The sequence below is a fragment of the Pygocentrus nattereri genome, chromosome 15 (genome assembly GCF_015220715.1).
Source record: "Pygocentrus nattereri isolate fPygNat1 chromosome 15, fPygNat1.pri, whole genome shotgun sequence".
Lineage (NCBI taxonomy): Eukaryota > Metazoa > Chordata > Actinopteri > Characiformes > Serrasalmidae > Pygocentrus > Pygocentrus nattereri.
In genome coordinates, this window is record NC_051225.1 from 24,342,905 (window position 1) to 24,357,592 (window position 14,688).

Here is a 14,688-nt window from a genome sequence, read left to right on the forward strand (position 1 = left end):
TTAGTTGTTTGTGTGTACAGACCATGATGTCTAAACTAGCTGCCTACATCTTTTAGCTACACAGTGGAGTTTTGTTTATTTTTATAGTTCACAATAAGTCATACTCTGTCCTAAACCACACTGATAAGTCTGTCCAGCCTAAATGAAGACCTGGATTTGGTTTGACTGGGTTCAGAGAAGCTTTGGAGATGTATTTTTACAGAAATTATTTGGGTGACTATTGAGTTGTAGTGTTTGCCTCACAGCTCCAGTTCTAAGCTAAAGAAGCTATTTTTTTCCTATTCAGGCTGAAATTGTATGTCTTATCCTTTAAATATGAGCCATCTTGTGAGTTATTTATGTGTTAAGTCAGAGTCAAAACACAGTCAGCATGTGACATGAGTGTGACTCGAGTCCTAGCAACTGAGTCGAGTCCTCATCTCCGATATCGTTATGATAAAAAAAAAAAAAAAAAACAAGCAAAAAAAAAAAAAACGCTGAAAGGACAATATAGGGTAGAACTCTAATTAAACTGTGTGGTCAGAAGGTTTGTATGATGTGTAATGGAGACAAGCCAAATGGTCACCACACTGCTGGGTCATCAATAAAACAAACACCAAAACTCTTTATTCGCCCTCATGTACTTGGTATTACTATTTTTATAAGACCTTACAGACTTGATGTCCCAGGGTTCATATGAGGACGTCTCTCAGTTACTGCCTGGTGCAGAGATAATTATGGCTGTTTGACGGTAAGGAAGTCGTTGAAGGTGCAGCGTTTGAATCTTTGGCAGGTCATGGTTGCTGTTTTATTAGATCTGCTTTGAGGCGTGCAGAGAATCGTTCTTGATGCCGTCTTTGAAATGAGGCAACTTCCCCATGGGAGAAACCGTCTGTGCCAAAATCTCAGTAGAATTTAGATTTTGTTCATTAATCTCCTCAGAATGCTTGATGCTGAGAGAGCAGGATACATTGTGCTGGCTTTCTGAAGGGGACAAAGAGACTTTTCCAGCAGCCAGCATCAGAGAAAGATGTTTCTGCACAGATGGGCAGTTTAGATGATATGTGGCTTATATATGTAGGACTGGCAGTAATGGACAAATAAAAAGGAAGCCTGACTTTGAGTTCAGCAGTTGAAAAGCATGTGTAAGTGTTTCAGTCATAAAATTTGAAGGGCATTGCTTTGCAGTAATGTTCTGTCCTGATTTATCCTCCTTACAGTGAGGTGTGTAAGGTTTCACACCTGAACATCTACATCTCTCCATGGTTTTACTCTCCACTTAACCTTTTCCTTCTGGAACTTTGTCCACGTCTAGAGTGTTTATTTATAGGGAAGAAAATCAAAAATCCAGCTCTGTTTTCCCATTAAACCTCTTTTGACAGGGTGGTCTCTGATGAAACACAAAAAAGGGGAAGGACTGTTGTTTGGCTCCATTTTTGGGCAAAACTATCAGGGTGTTTCTTGTCCTTGTATGCCTGTGCTTTTTTTTCTTAATTTATGCAGCAGAACAGAAGCAGCAGACCAGTCTTCATGGTTTGAACTGAAAGAGTGCAGACCTGACTGGGTCTAGTTCCACACTGCATCAGTGACTCCAGTCATAGCCCCTTGTAAAGCCAGAGCCCAGAACAAATCCATCATTCTGAGCCAGCATTTATAGACAGGAGAAAGCATGAAACATGGGAATCCTGCCTGGCACTTAAATTAATTGAGGGCCTGCAGAAGTCCATCTAATATGAAGATGTGTCATGTTTTGTTACCTACAGGTCAGGTCACCAACGCTGTCATCATTCCTGCTCCTGCCAACATGTTCCTCCCGGATAGCCGGCCTGCTGTGCCGCTGCCACGCTTCAGCCGCCACCTCAACCCTTCTGAGCAGGGCGAGGGAACCGGAACGGGAGGAGCGTGTCTGAGACTGGGCAACAACTGCCAGGTAAAGGAAATAGACAGTGTGCTGTTGGTTGCTAAAATATTTCTGGATAGGAATAATAATAATGGGTCTACTTTATATTAAGAGGACTCTTATATAGTCTACATATTTATCGGTCTGTCTGTCTAGCTATTGGTTTAAATGTTTATTTTATAAAGAGTAGTCTTACTGTAAAGTGGAGCCATAACAATAATAATGTGTTGTTATTAATAATAATAGTTATCTATTATTACGTAAGTGCTATAACAAAGCTGTAAAACACTTAAGACTAAATTACAGCGATTTTTCACTGTAAAAAATGTGATGTTAGGCATGTTGTGGGATATGATCACATCACTTTAATGCACAGCATTAAATGGCAGAAGATCAACAAAGCCTTTAATATGATCACAACTGGCCTTGGGCCAATAATTGATATTGATCAAATATAGATATATAAAATGCTAGTTTGGCAACATGTAGTTGGTTGTCAAGTAAATGAACACTGTTTTACAGTATCAGCCTGTTGACAGAATGAGCTTCCTTACAGCTCACCCTTAAAACTTGCATCATATGTAGATCACCCGTAGCTCGCAAGCCAAAGTAATCTCTGGGACAGTTTTGATCAATATAACTTGGACAATAATCATTATGAGCGTATTGTTTGTCTATACTTGTTTATTTAAGAGTGGGTGTAAGAGTTTTACTATAATGTATATGGCACATACGGACATTTTCACCTCCAGCAGGGCACTAGAGTATGATAAACGTTACAGTATTGTTAAAGAACAGCTGTTCGTGGCCAATCGGTAAACCCTCCTATGTCAAAATCCATTATAGGCCCATAAATAAAGTGGTTATTCAGGGTGTTGAAATTACCCACCACCTGCTGTGTGTTTGCACTCTTTTACTTCCCCTTTCACTCTTCCAGCCATTGCACTTGCATTGTTTACACTGCCTTCCATTTCTGTCCCTCCTGTGATTTCTTCAGCTCAGTGCCTTTACACTATCTCTCTCATTCTCTCGGTCTCTGTCTCTCTGCTTCTGTCTCTCGCGCTCTCGGTCTCTCTCTCTGTCTCTCTGTCTGTCTCTCTCTCGCTCTGTCTCTCTCACTGTCTGTCTCTCTCTCACTTGCTCTGTCTGTCTCACTCTCTCTGTCTGTCTCTCACTCTCTCTGTCTCTTTCTCTCTGTCTCTCTGGGACTCTCTCGCTCTTTGTCTCTTGCCATCTCGCTCTCTGTCTCTCCCTCTGTCTCACTGTCTCTCACTCTCTCTATCTGTCTCTGTCTGTCTCTCTGGGTCTCTCTCTTGCTCTCTGTCTCTTTCTCACTCTGTCTCTCGTTCTCTGTCTGTCTCTCTCGCTCTCTGTCTCTCTCGCTCTCTGTCTCTCTTGTTCTCTGTCTCTCTTGTTCTCTGTCTCTCACTCGCTCTCTGTCTCTTGTTTTCTCTCTCTTGTTCTCTCTCTCTCTCTCTCTCTCTCTCTCTCTCTCTCTCTCTCTCTCTCTCTCTCTCTCTCTCTCTCTCTCTCTCTCTCTCTCTCTCTTTCTCTCTGTGTCAAATTTACTTTAAGGCTAATCTCTCAGTCCCTGGGAATATGCAGTCATCTCTCCTAAAATGAGCTTTTTCACCTTTGCTTGCTGAGAGAGCCTAAAACAAATGATTAGATAAGTGAATTATTACTAATGCTGGTGCGGAAAAAACAATATTCCCACAACGACCCCGGGGCTGTGCCAAACATCACACGACACGCGCTCACTCATCAGGGGCCCCACGCAGCGTGCAAATGCGAGTCACTCTGAAAATCCAAATTAATTTCTCCTCCAGAATAGTTTCCATTATTTGGTTTGCGTGAGCCGCATGCTCCACCAGTAGTGCAGCCAGCTGTCGCTGCACCTCAACGCTCAGCCTCAAACGAACCATCATCTCGATCGGGGGGAAAACTCCATTACCAGCCTGGCTGAGTCTGTCCAAATGGGGGTCAGGGGGGAAAGTGTAGAAGGGTCCTGACTGTGCCAACTCTGACCTGGTCACTTGCTCTGGGTCTTTGTGCTAATTGAGCAGGGTCTCCTGGGTCAGAGACAAAGTTGGGACCAATTAGAAATCCAGGTAGATAACTCTGCATGAAGTCATTACCTTGCTTGGGAGATGGAATTGATTATGATCTTCCCAGGAAGGTAATAAGTGAGGTGGAACTGTGAGACTGCAAGCTTCTCATTCAGCATCTGTACCCTGCAGTTGTTTATTTGCATGCCGGATTCTCTTCCCTAGACTGTCCAGATAAACATCCCATCGTCAGGGTGGCTAATGAAACAGGACATTTTTGTAATGAGTTGAACAAGCTGTTAATGAGCCTGTAGTGCCTGCTGCAGTGTTTAATGTGCTCTCTTGTAGCCATATGTGTGTGTAGAAACTAATGGTGTAGTCCTGTGCAGTAATGGGTGTACAGTGATGAGCTGAAACGCATAAAATACTTACATCTAGCTAACTTAACATAACTACCTGTAAGCTATGATTAAGGTTTTGTTTTCAGTTGGTTTGACAACAGGGTTTCATTTCCATGGTTGTTCAGAATTGGGTTGTAGCATAATTTGTTAATTTCCTTTCTTGCTTCACAGTTTCACATATATACATGTAGAAACTCACGTGAAATTCTTACACATCATCGTGCACGTTCAGCAGGGACACGGGAAGGCGTTTTAAATTGGGGGTGCTGGAATTTTAAGCAGCATACATGACAAGACTGATGATGTTATGCAGGATGATTTGGCTTATTTAATTTGATTATTTATTATTATTAGGTAATTTCCATCAAACAGAAAGCGTCATACAGTGCTGTAATGAGGTGAGAGATAACGATATCAAAACTGACATCAAATCACTGACACACATTTCTCTGCTCTCTTTTTCTGGACAAACTTTATGAACTGAGCAGTGTCCAATCAGATTGTTGATATGTGGTGCTGTAATGTATTGTGTCGTGGCCACAGTCACACAGTGAGGTTTAACACAAACACACACAGGAGATATAACGGTTGATACAAACTTCATTATTATGATAGACGATTATTTTTAAGTCACAAACACCATTAGGCAGCTTAACCGGGCTGTAACTCTGCATAGACTTTCTCTGTTTGAGCCTGAACCTGCATGTGTTGTGGCCAAGAGTTTTCAGCTCATTATAATGAAAATGCAGAATGGGGAAGAATTCCACCTACAAAGCTTCAACAATTAGTGACCTCAGTTCCCAAACGCTTATTGAGTGTTGTTAAAAGGAAAGGTGATGTAACACAGTGGTAAACATGCCCCTGTCCCAACTTCTTTGGAACGTGTTGCAGGCATCAAATTCAAAATGAGTGAATATTTGCAAAAAACAAAGTTTATCCGTTTGAACATTAAATATCTCTGTCTTTGTAGTGTTTTCAATTGAATAGAGGTTGAAAAGGATTTGCAAATCATTGTATTCTGTTTTTATTTATATTTTACACAACGTCCCAACTTCATTGGAATTGGGGTTGTATTATTATTACTATTTTTAACAGCTGCAGTCCTAACATCAGACAATACTTCCCACGTTTCTGATGTTAAGTGAGGAAATGCACATTTTAGCGTTTTCCCAGTTGGTCCATGACATTAGTGTCAGCAGGGTTGCTGATTTGGGTGGGCATGGCAAATTTGAATTTTTCAATGGGCCAAATTTGAATTTCAGTACTGCAGGCCATATGATATAGATGTGGTGTACCTGTACCTGTCCACACTATTACAGAAAAAGTTAAAATATATCGTTATAAGTTTGCCACAGCATTGACCTTCGACCACACAGTCGGTGATTGTAGGCTTTTTTTTGGCACCATGTTACTGCAGAATATCAAAAAGTGTGTATGCTATATTTCAGGTTTCCTTTATCATAAAATAATCAATTCAAAATGTGGGTTTAGGGTGTTTGACTCCAAGAAGGAATTTGTTGCCTGAGCGCTGGAGCAGTCTGGTCGTGCTGCTCTTCAGGGCAGTGCGCAACGCACATTTGCCAAGATAGTGTGTACGCTGCTAAACTGACATGTTAAGTGTTGTTCAAACAGTGCAGTAGGAAAAAAGAGCACTGGCTTTCTAATCGTCCAGAACACGGTACTGCTTTAGACACTGAAGCAATAACAAATGATTTCAATATGCTGCTTTTTAAATCATTTATAGCTGCAGTGTTAATGAGCTGGTTAATGAATGTCACGTTCTGATTTGGACTGCAGTTTGTGTTTGTCTAATGCTATATTGTGAGCTACTTCTGTGTTCAACACAAGACGTGTTATATACTTAATACACTTGAAGTGCTTTAATCAACGTAACGTCCTCCCCACATTTCGCTGCTCATCCAGGACTTGATGAACTTATACGCATAAACGTCTCATAAATGCATGAGAAGTGCATAGATTCAGCACTGAAACCTTTAGCTGGGTGTTTGAGGAAGTCTTGGTGGCTCAGGTGGAGCAATGCTCATCAAACCCCTCACAGTGAAATTTTGATTGGTCAGTGTCAAAAATGTTAAATATGTCATATTGAGCAGTTATTTTGGGTGGGCCAGTGATAAAAATGGGTGAGCCTAGGCCCCCTGGGCCCAATAATAGCGTCACCATTGGTCTGTGGTATAGACCATGGGTTTGCAAACTTTTCCACCTCAAAGACTACCTGTTAACTTGAAAGCACAGTAGTCAACAAGAAATCTTTTTTCATCAAATACTTATGACTGCTTTATCACTCTGAAAACAAGTCAGGTCACTGATGCTTAGCCAAAAACATTGGGGGATCTATTATATTTCTTGTCTGCTGTGATTATCAGCTCTCAATGAACGATACAAGCGTCTGTGAAGAGTCAGATGCTAAAACAGGCCTGTCATGCTACAGTGCTGATGCTGTATTAGAACAAGAAAAGGAAAGCGTACTATGATGTTGCAGCTAAGATGTTGAATTCCTCTGTTTGGTGCGGATCACTGTAAAAATGCGTCTGTCCCCACAGCAGCAAACTGAACCAGGTTCATCTGGAAGTCGACTGAGAACCGCAGTTTTTGGTGGACCACATAAGAGTAGACCAAAATAAAGAAAAAGTTCAGCCCACATTGAACCAGGAATTTATAAAAACGCTGAAGAAAATTCCCCGTCTTTGGCTAGCTAATGTTAACTTGTGGGCCCTAGCTGTGTTCTCTGAAATTGATGACATTTAATCGGCCTACTCCTACTTACATAGTTTGTAATTTATAAAGAGGTTAGATTTTCTTTTGGTAACACTTTACTGCAGTAGTTAGGTACTGTAGTTGGGTACAGTTCATGATACCCACATAAGCTTGTCATGACCACTGACATAGACCTACATAAATGCTTATTAATGCTTATTCCAATTGGCATTATCTGTCATAAAAGCTATTTTAGCTAACTTTGATCAAAATTTGCAAATGCAGCCCTTATAGCAAATGACACCTATTGGAATGAGCATTTACATAGGGTTATATCAGTTGTCATGACAAGCTTATGTAGGTGTCATGTAGCCTTATGAACCATACCCTACAGTAAAGTGTTAGTGATTTATTATTATTTTTAAAATGTATTATTATTAAGTGAATCGCCTATTTTTTAACTTGTTGGTTTTTCACTTACAAATGTTATCATGATTTACTGTGCTGTTACCGGCCCACTACGAACTGCTGCCACCCGTGAATCTGGACCTTTGGATCACTACAAAGTGCCTTTCTGCCCACTCGTGGTCCAGCGGTTGAGAAACCCTGATGTAGACCACACCACGGATAGAAACCCTTGCCTTACTGCATTGAGTATTAGTGCCTGCTTTATCGACCATGCAGTTGAACAAGCAGTGACTCCTACACAGTAGTGAAGGGAGGAAGCTGTAAATACACCTCTATCTGGAGTGACACCTTGTGAATCAGACTTGGGTGATTGTATGCTCTGGACAGGTCTATTAAAAAGACCTTGTTGGTAATGGTGTTGTCAGTCTTTATAATCACTGTCAACCTTTATAGCAGCCATAATCAATTCACTTGCTCACTGTCAGTAACAGTCAGTATGGAGGTGCTAGTTCATGATTGAACCCCGGTCCATAATTGACCCGCTCAATGCAGGCTTTGTGCCTGCAGGACATCTATAGTCTCATCCACATTCTTCACACTCTCATAGACATTATTCACAGGAATTGTTCTGCTTTAATAATGAAGTGTTTTAACCTTTTTGTCATGTTATGTTTCCTCGGCATGCATGCAGGACCCAGAGGAGACCTATCTGGAGAAGGCAGACCGTCTCCATTCTCTTATGTGTGCTGTCACAGACAAGGTGAGTGGGAGGGTCAAAGCTGTAACCATGCCAGCCTCATTTTACAGCTGTAGTGCGCAACTAAGTGTCCCTCCTTTTTTCTGCCAATTTAATGATAGTCAGTTCTCAGGGAAGTAGGGATTGCCACCGTCTGAAAGCAGCACAGTCACTCTAGAGGGCAAATATCAGCAACGCCTCTTCTGACACGGCTGGCACTGGAAGCTACAGTCTAATCAAGATTTAGACACAAATTTAGGGTTTATTGTACAACCACATTCTCCTGTGAATAACCAGCATTAGTGTCTCAAAACTTTGTATCCTCAAAATGGAGAAGAAGAAATGCTCTTAAATTTAACATACAGTGTGATACAAGGCAGGGATTGTTTTATTTCCAGTCAAGAAAGACCTTAAGTAGAGGTTTATTCATTTTTCATGAAATATTTATGAGATTAGATATATGATGTAATCAAAGGGAAAAATCTAATGACAATTAGTGAAAAAAACTGGAGTGTCCAAAACTTGAGTTAAAAAAATTATTAGGTTATAGAGAAAATGGGACTCATACCAACTGTGCAATACCTGGTGGACCACCAAACTGTCCGTTACTAAGAAAAGGAAAATTGACAAAAAAAGATGAAAAAAGCAAAAAGATGCTTTTGTTCTCAGAGCAATGGACTGACCACTAGACCTCAACATCACAATGTATTTGGGATTAGTGTGACTGTGAGAAGCAAAAACTTCAATCAACTTCTCTGCAGCTCTTCTAAAACATAATAAAGGCAAAGAGTGTATACACTAAAGATTGCAAATTTTGATATTAAGTGTACTTATTGAGGCTCCCCCAATCACACGATACCACCAGCGCTGGGTGGGCGAAGGCTAACAGGCTTCCTCCGACACTTGTGAAGTGTCACCCCATCTTTTCGAACTGCCACTCACCGTCGTTGGACTGCCAAATGCGCTTGGTGGAAAGCGCCAAGCGCCCATTCTGTTATGTCAGTAAACAGACGCCTGCGCTGACTAGCATCATGTTTTGGTGATGGGGGACAAGGGGGACAGTTCTACCCTCCAAGAGAGTGAGGCCAGTTGTGCTCTCTTGAACTCCCAGCCACCAATGGCTGTAGCATTGCCAGGGATTGAACTCGTGACGGTCGCGCCACTTGGGAGCCCTTTGTCTTCAAATTAAATGAAACAAAGGATGGTCTCTGCCTGTTGTTTATACACTTATATCAATGCTTTCGGAACAAAACCTTGTCTCTCCATTTTTCAGTTTTTGACATAATTTTAAAATGCCTGCTGCCCTTTACTTTGTATGTAAATTACATGATGAATGGACCAAAAGAAGCAGACCAAAATGATTTAGAAAAACGTCTGGACATGTGGTTCCGTTGACTTAAATTGTGTGTGTGTGTGTGTGTGTGTGTGTGTGTGTGTGTGTGTGTGTGTGTGTGTATAATATACACACACTATATTGCCAAAAGTATTCACTCGTCTGCCTCCACACACATATGAACTTGAGTGACATCCCATTCTTAGTCCATAGGGTTTAATATGATGCGTCCCAGCCTTTGCAGCTATAACAGCTTCAGTTCTTCTGGGAAGGCTTTCCACAAGTTTTAGGAGTGTGTTTAAGGGAATTTTTGACTATTCTTCCATAAGCCCATTTGTTGAGGTCAGACACTGATGTTGGACAAGAAGGCCTGCTCTCTGCTCTAATTCATCCCAAAGGTGTTCTATTGAGTTTGAGGTCAGGACTCTGTGCAGGCCAGTCAAGCTTTTCCACACCAAACTCGCTCATCCATGTCTTTATGGATCTTGCTTTGTGCACTGGTGCGCAGTCATGTTGGAGCAGGAAGGGGCCTCCCCAAACAGTTCCCATAAAGTTAGGAGTATGAAATTGTCCAAAATCTCTTGGTCTGCTGAAGCATTAAGAGTTCCTGTCACTGGAACTAAGGGGCCGAGCCCAACTCCTGACAAACAAGCCCACACCATAATCCCCCCCTCCACCAAACTTTGCACAATGCAGTCAGACAATTATCATTCTCCTGGCAACCACCAAAACCAGACTCATCCATCGGATTGCCAGACGGAGAAGCATGATTAGTCACTCCAGAGAACACGTCTCCACTGCTCAGGATGCAGTGGCGGAACTTTACATCACTACATTTGACGCTTTGCATTGTGCTTGGTGATGTAAGACTTGGGTGCAGCTGCTCGGCCATGGAAACCCATTCCGTGAAGCTCTCTATGCTGTTCTCTATGAAGGCCACATGAAGTATGGAGGTCTGTGTACATGTACAATGCTGGAATTCACTGAACTCCTGAGAGCGACCCATTCTTTCACTAATGTTTGTAGAAGCAGTCTGCAGGCCTAGGTGCTTGGTTTTATACACCTGAATTCAATGATTTGGACGGGTGAGTGAATAAGTTTAGCAATGCAGTGTGTGTGTGTGTGTGTGTGTGTGTAATATATATATATATATATATATATATATATATATATATAGATATATATATAGATATATATATATATATATATATATAGATATAGATAGATACATACATACATAAATAAATGCTGTGACACTATTGCCAGCACAAAACAGTTACAAAAATAAGGCAGTGGACAGTTAAGTATGATGCTTGTTCTCTACCATCAAGGCACATTTTCAAGATGCACATAAGCCCTCAAAGCATTCATATGCAATGAGAAGTATGTCTTTTCAAATCCAACCTGCTGACTATACAAGGATTATAGGATGATATAATGGAGGGTGAAAATCCAGCTGCATTAAATACACTGTTATGAAACTTGAAACACAACGTCTCCTCGAGAGACGAGCGCTTACAAAAATCTCAGAATGGCTCATTCCCTCACTCACTGTTGACCGGTGTGAGCAAGAGGCATTTTGGGCCACGTCGAAGCACTTTGTGACATGGCACGGCAGGGTCACCACAGGCTCTGTGCACCCTTCCACCCCTCCTCCTGTACTTAGAAAAGCTCTGATGCCTCAACCACTCTGTCCAAAACTTGGAAGTGCTGTTAAGTGGATTAGTTGCACTCAGTCAAAAGGGGAGCTGAATCCTGCAGGCGAGCCCAAAGCCCACTGTGTTTATTTGGGAGAAATGTGTAAATAAATAAATTAATGGCGAACGCGAGAGTTTTCTCTCCCTCCCCTCTTCCTTAATCTGTGGGAAATGTGCAACGCTGTCATCCACCGTTTGCCTGCACTGCGAAATTCTCCACAATAGCAGCGTCAATATCTGCCGCACTAGATTAGGGATGTTTTAAAATGAGATTTGATGACCTCATCAAGAAGTCATAGAGATTGAATTGGAGGACCAAGTTCTTCACCGTCATAGAAAAATAAAGTCTCATTTGTACTGAATTGGTCTTTGGGACCCTCAAAACCCATCCAATAATATGTTTGAGATTTCCTCCTTGGCACAGTTCAGGCAAACACTGGGTTTACCCACTTTTCCTTGAAATATAAGTGACCTTTTATGTACCAGGCCTGATTCCAGGGTGAAGAAAATAAACTATTGCTCACTTTATCTGCTCCTTTACCCTCGGCAGATCAGTAATGGAGGGAAAAATAAACTTCTGTTTTAAAAGTTAATAGTGCATAATAATCTTGTCATAATTTCTCTCCGGACTTTCCACAGAGGAACTGAGCCTCAACATTGAGCCTACATCTAATTCCATTTCACTTCTTGCCCCTACCACTTAGTCCTTAGCCCTCTGTTTTTGGCATTCCTGTCTAGGGGTAGGGTGTTCTGTTCTTTGTTGAGATAGAGGGGCAGGGTGAAGTGTTGGGGCCCTCCAAACCGAGGGATTTCAGAGACATGCTCTAGACAGATGGAGGTGGGGGGTGGGGGGAGCTAACGGTCGGTGACCAAAAAAAAACAGAAATGTATTTTCTCTGTTAAAAATTACAATTAAGTTTTGTCTTTAAAGTCGTTTCAATGAATTATGGTCCTTCATAACAAGCATTAATCAAAAATCACTAGTAATATGCTAATGTTGGGCTAGCTAAATTACCCGTTCCACCTTAAATAGTCCATTAGTATTTATTCCTGAAGTGCCAGATTATAACTGCTGCTAGTAATATGCTAATGTTGGGCTAGCTAAATTACCCGTTCCACCTTAAATAGTCCATTAGTATTTATTCCTGAAGTGCCAGATTATAACTGCTGCTCCATTTAAGGTGGAATGGGAAAATTCAAACAAGAAGCTGGCGAATAGCTGACTTCAGGTTCATATCACTGAAGAATAATAAATAAATGCCCCCCTAATTGAAGGCCTATATGCCCTATATTTCACTAGAGCCCAGCAGTGAGGAGCTGAAATTTACCCTCTTCTGCTGTCACTGCAGACTGACGGGGTCGCCTACAGAGCAGCGCTAGTAGCTGATAATGCAGTAATGTTCTTTTTATTTGAGGATCCAATTTCATTACTTGGTTCCAAGGTGATAATCAAATACAAGGGGTGCGGGTGAAAAAAAAAATGGGACTAGTCTGTAATCTGAAGGGAATTGACAGAGGGCTTCACTGAATTTGTCTCATTCTATCTCTGTCTCTTTTTAGAGTGTGTTCGGTGATGGAGAGAATACGAAGGTTCGCGTATCTGAGTTGGAAGAAGAGGTGAGGACCCTGAAGAAAATCAACAAAGACCTGTATGAGTTCTCCACGCAGCTCCTTACCAAGCCTAATTAGGACCTTCATGAGATGCCTTTGTTTTAGCAGAGATGAGCTGTACCATGTTGGAAGGTGGACATCCATGAATAAAAAAGGGACTTTAATTAATTATTCATTCACAAACAGTATGAAAATCATTAGTTTCACAATTTTGTGTTGTTTGAGACGGCACCCCTTTTTTATGCTCAGAATAGTCACTTAATTTGAGTCCAACAGATTTTGTATAATGTTATGTATTAATAGAGGATAGGCAGCACTTGAAGCCTCCGACCTGCTTTTTACAGCTGGACACTTTTTCATCTGTGTTATGTTCAAAATATAAAGCTAATGTTAGCTAACACACACGGTCGTATGCAGACGTTTGGGTCAAATTACATGTTTTATTGGTTTTCTAGGTAAAACAATAAGAACACATCCTCTTCATAGATCACAGTTCTACACATTTGAATGCAGTTACTGTTTATTGGCTGAATTAAACTTATTGGAGAAAAAATATAAAATGTGGCTTGTGCAAAAGTTATGGCACATGTTCGGTTTTATTTTTTCCAATATTTTCACTTAGAAAATCAATGAAATGCACTTTGACTGGAGGTATTCTGCATATGTCTGTACATTTCAGACATTTTTTATTGTCACTGTTGAAAATGCAATGTGCAGTATGTTTGTTTTTATTTTTTTTTTGCAGTTATCAATATAAATTTATTTTTAAGCTTCAAGATTCAGGCCAGGTTTGATGCTGTACTTTGGAGTAGATTGTATAAAAACTCACACAAAAAAGTTACACTTATTAATTAATAAGGCAAGAAATAATCACTTGGGCTTTTTGACTGTTCTCATTTTTTTTTTAATCTGATTTTCATCCATTTCACCTGTTTGCATCATCTTAATCTACAGGTTGTGCTCTGAGACCTTCCCCTTTGTCCACTATGCTCTTACAGTCTCTGTTCTCCTTTTGAGACTATAGGCTATTTAGTCAAATCACAGCAAGAAAGTAGAATAGAGTGGTTTTTTTTCCCCTATGTCTTAATTTTTTTATGTCTGACTTCACCCAAACAGTGCAAGTGGGAATGACTTCCCTCTCTTTGATCTGAACCTTCACTGCCTCTGACTTTACTCTGGTTGTGTGCTGGGTGCAGTGCTTCGTAAACATCATCTTGTGCATCTTGGCTTACTTGCCCGAAAATGGATATTCCTCTGCGAGAGTTGTCAAGTCATTCCCCCTCTTTCGTTGCTGTTAAGCCGCCCTCTGTGTGACCTGTACAAACATTTTTCTGTAGTGTGCTGTTTCTCCTGAAGCAACATATCTCAAACAACCTCATTTGTGGGAAAAACAAACATTCTTTTTTTTTTTCTGCCTCCAAAAAAATAAATAAAAAAATCAACATTCTGCAGGCACACTATTCCAAACGGAGGCAGGGCTTGATTTTTATCTGGTTAACTCATTTAGGTTCTGTGATGGAGATCTGAAATGTCTCGGGTCTCGTCATCTTAAGCAGAGGGAAGAGGACTGATAACCGGCGCCTCCTCTCAACACTTCCCCTTTGAAGAATGTTCTGTTTCAGCTGCTCCCGTTGGCGAGACAGGGAAACGGTTTTACGTGCGCACACATTGTGCTCAAGATCATTCTCTCACCTCTGTCGGGTTAGGCTGTGGATGTTTGCTGAGGATTAACTAGCAGTATGTGTAACGGGGGGGTTGTAGGCGAGGGAGGGGCTGTGGTGTCAGATCATTGTTTGATCAGCTGGAACTGTTTTTTTTTCTCCCCCCATCAGATAATAAAACTTCTCTTTGCATTTCTTA

The 14,688-nt window shown here is 41.1% G+C and overlaps 1 protein-coding gene across 1 annotated transcript in view; it reads left to right on the top strand.

The window, feature by feature from the left end:
• The window catches only part of wdr18 (WD repeat domain 18), an 88,244-nt gene extending 73,556 nt beyond the window's left edge, over positions 1-14,688 (top strand). The window contains exons 8-10 of the mRNA XM_017714256.2: positions 1,743-1,909; positions 8,143-8,211; positions 12,778-14,688. Coding sequence (XP_017569745.1) covers positions 1,743-1,909; positions 8,143-8,211; positions 12,778-12,906 — 365 coding nt within the window. The 3' untranslated portion in view covers positions 12,907-14,688. The remainder of the gene's footprint in view (positions 1-1,742; positions 1,910-8,142; positions 8,212-12,777) is intronic.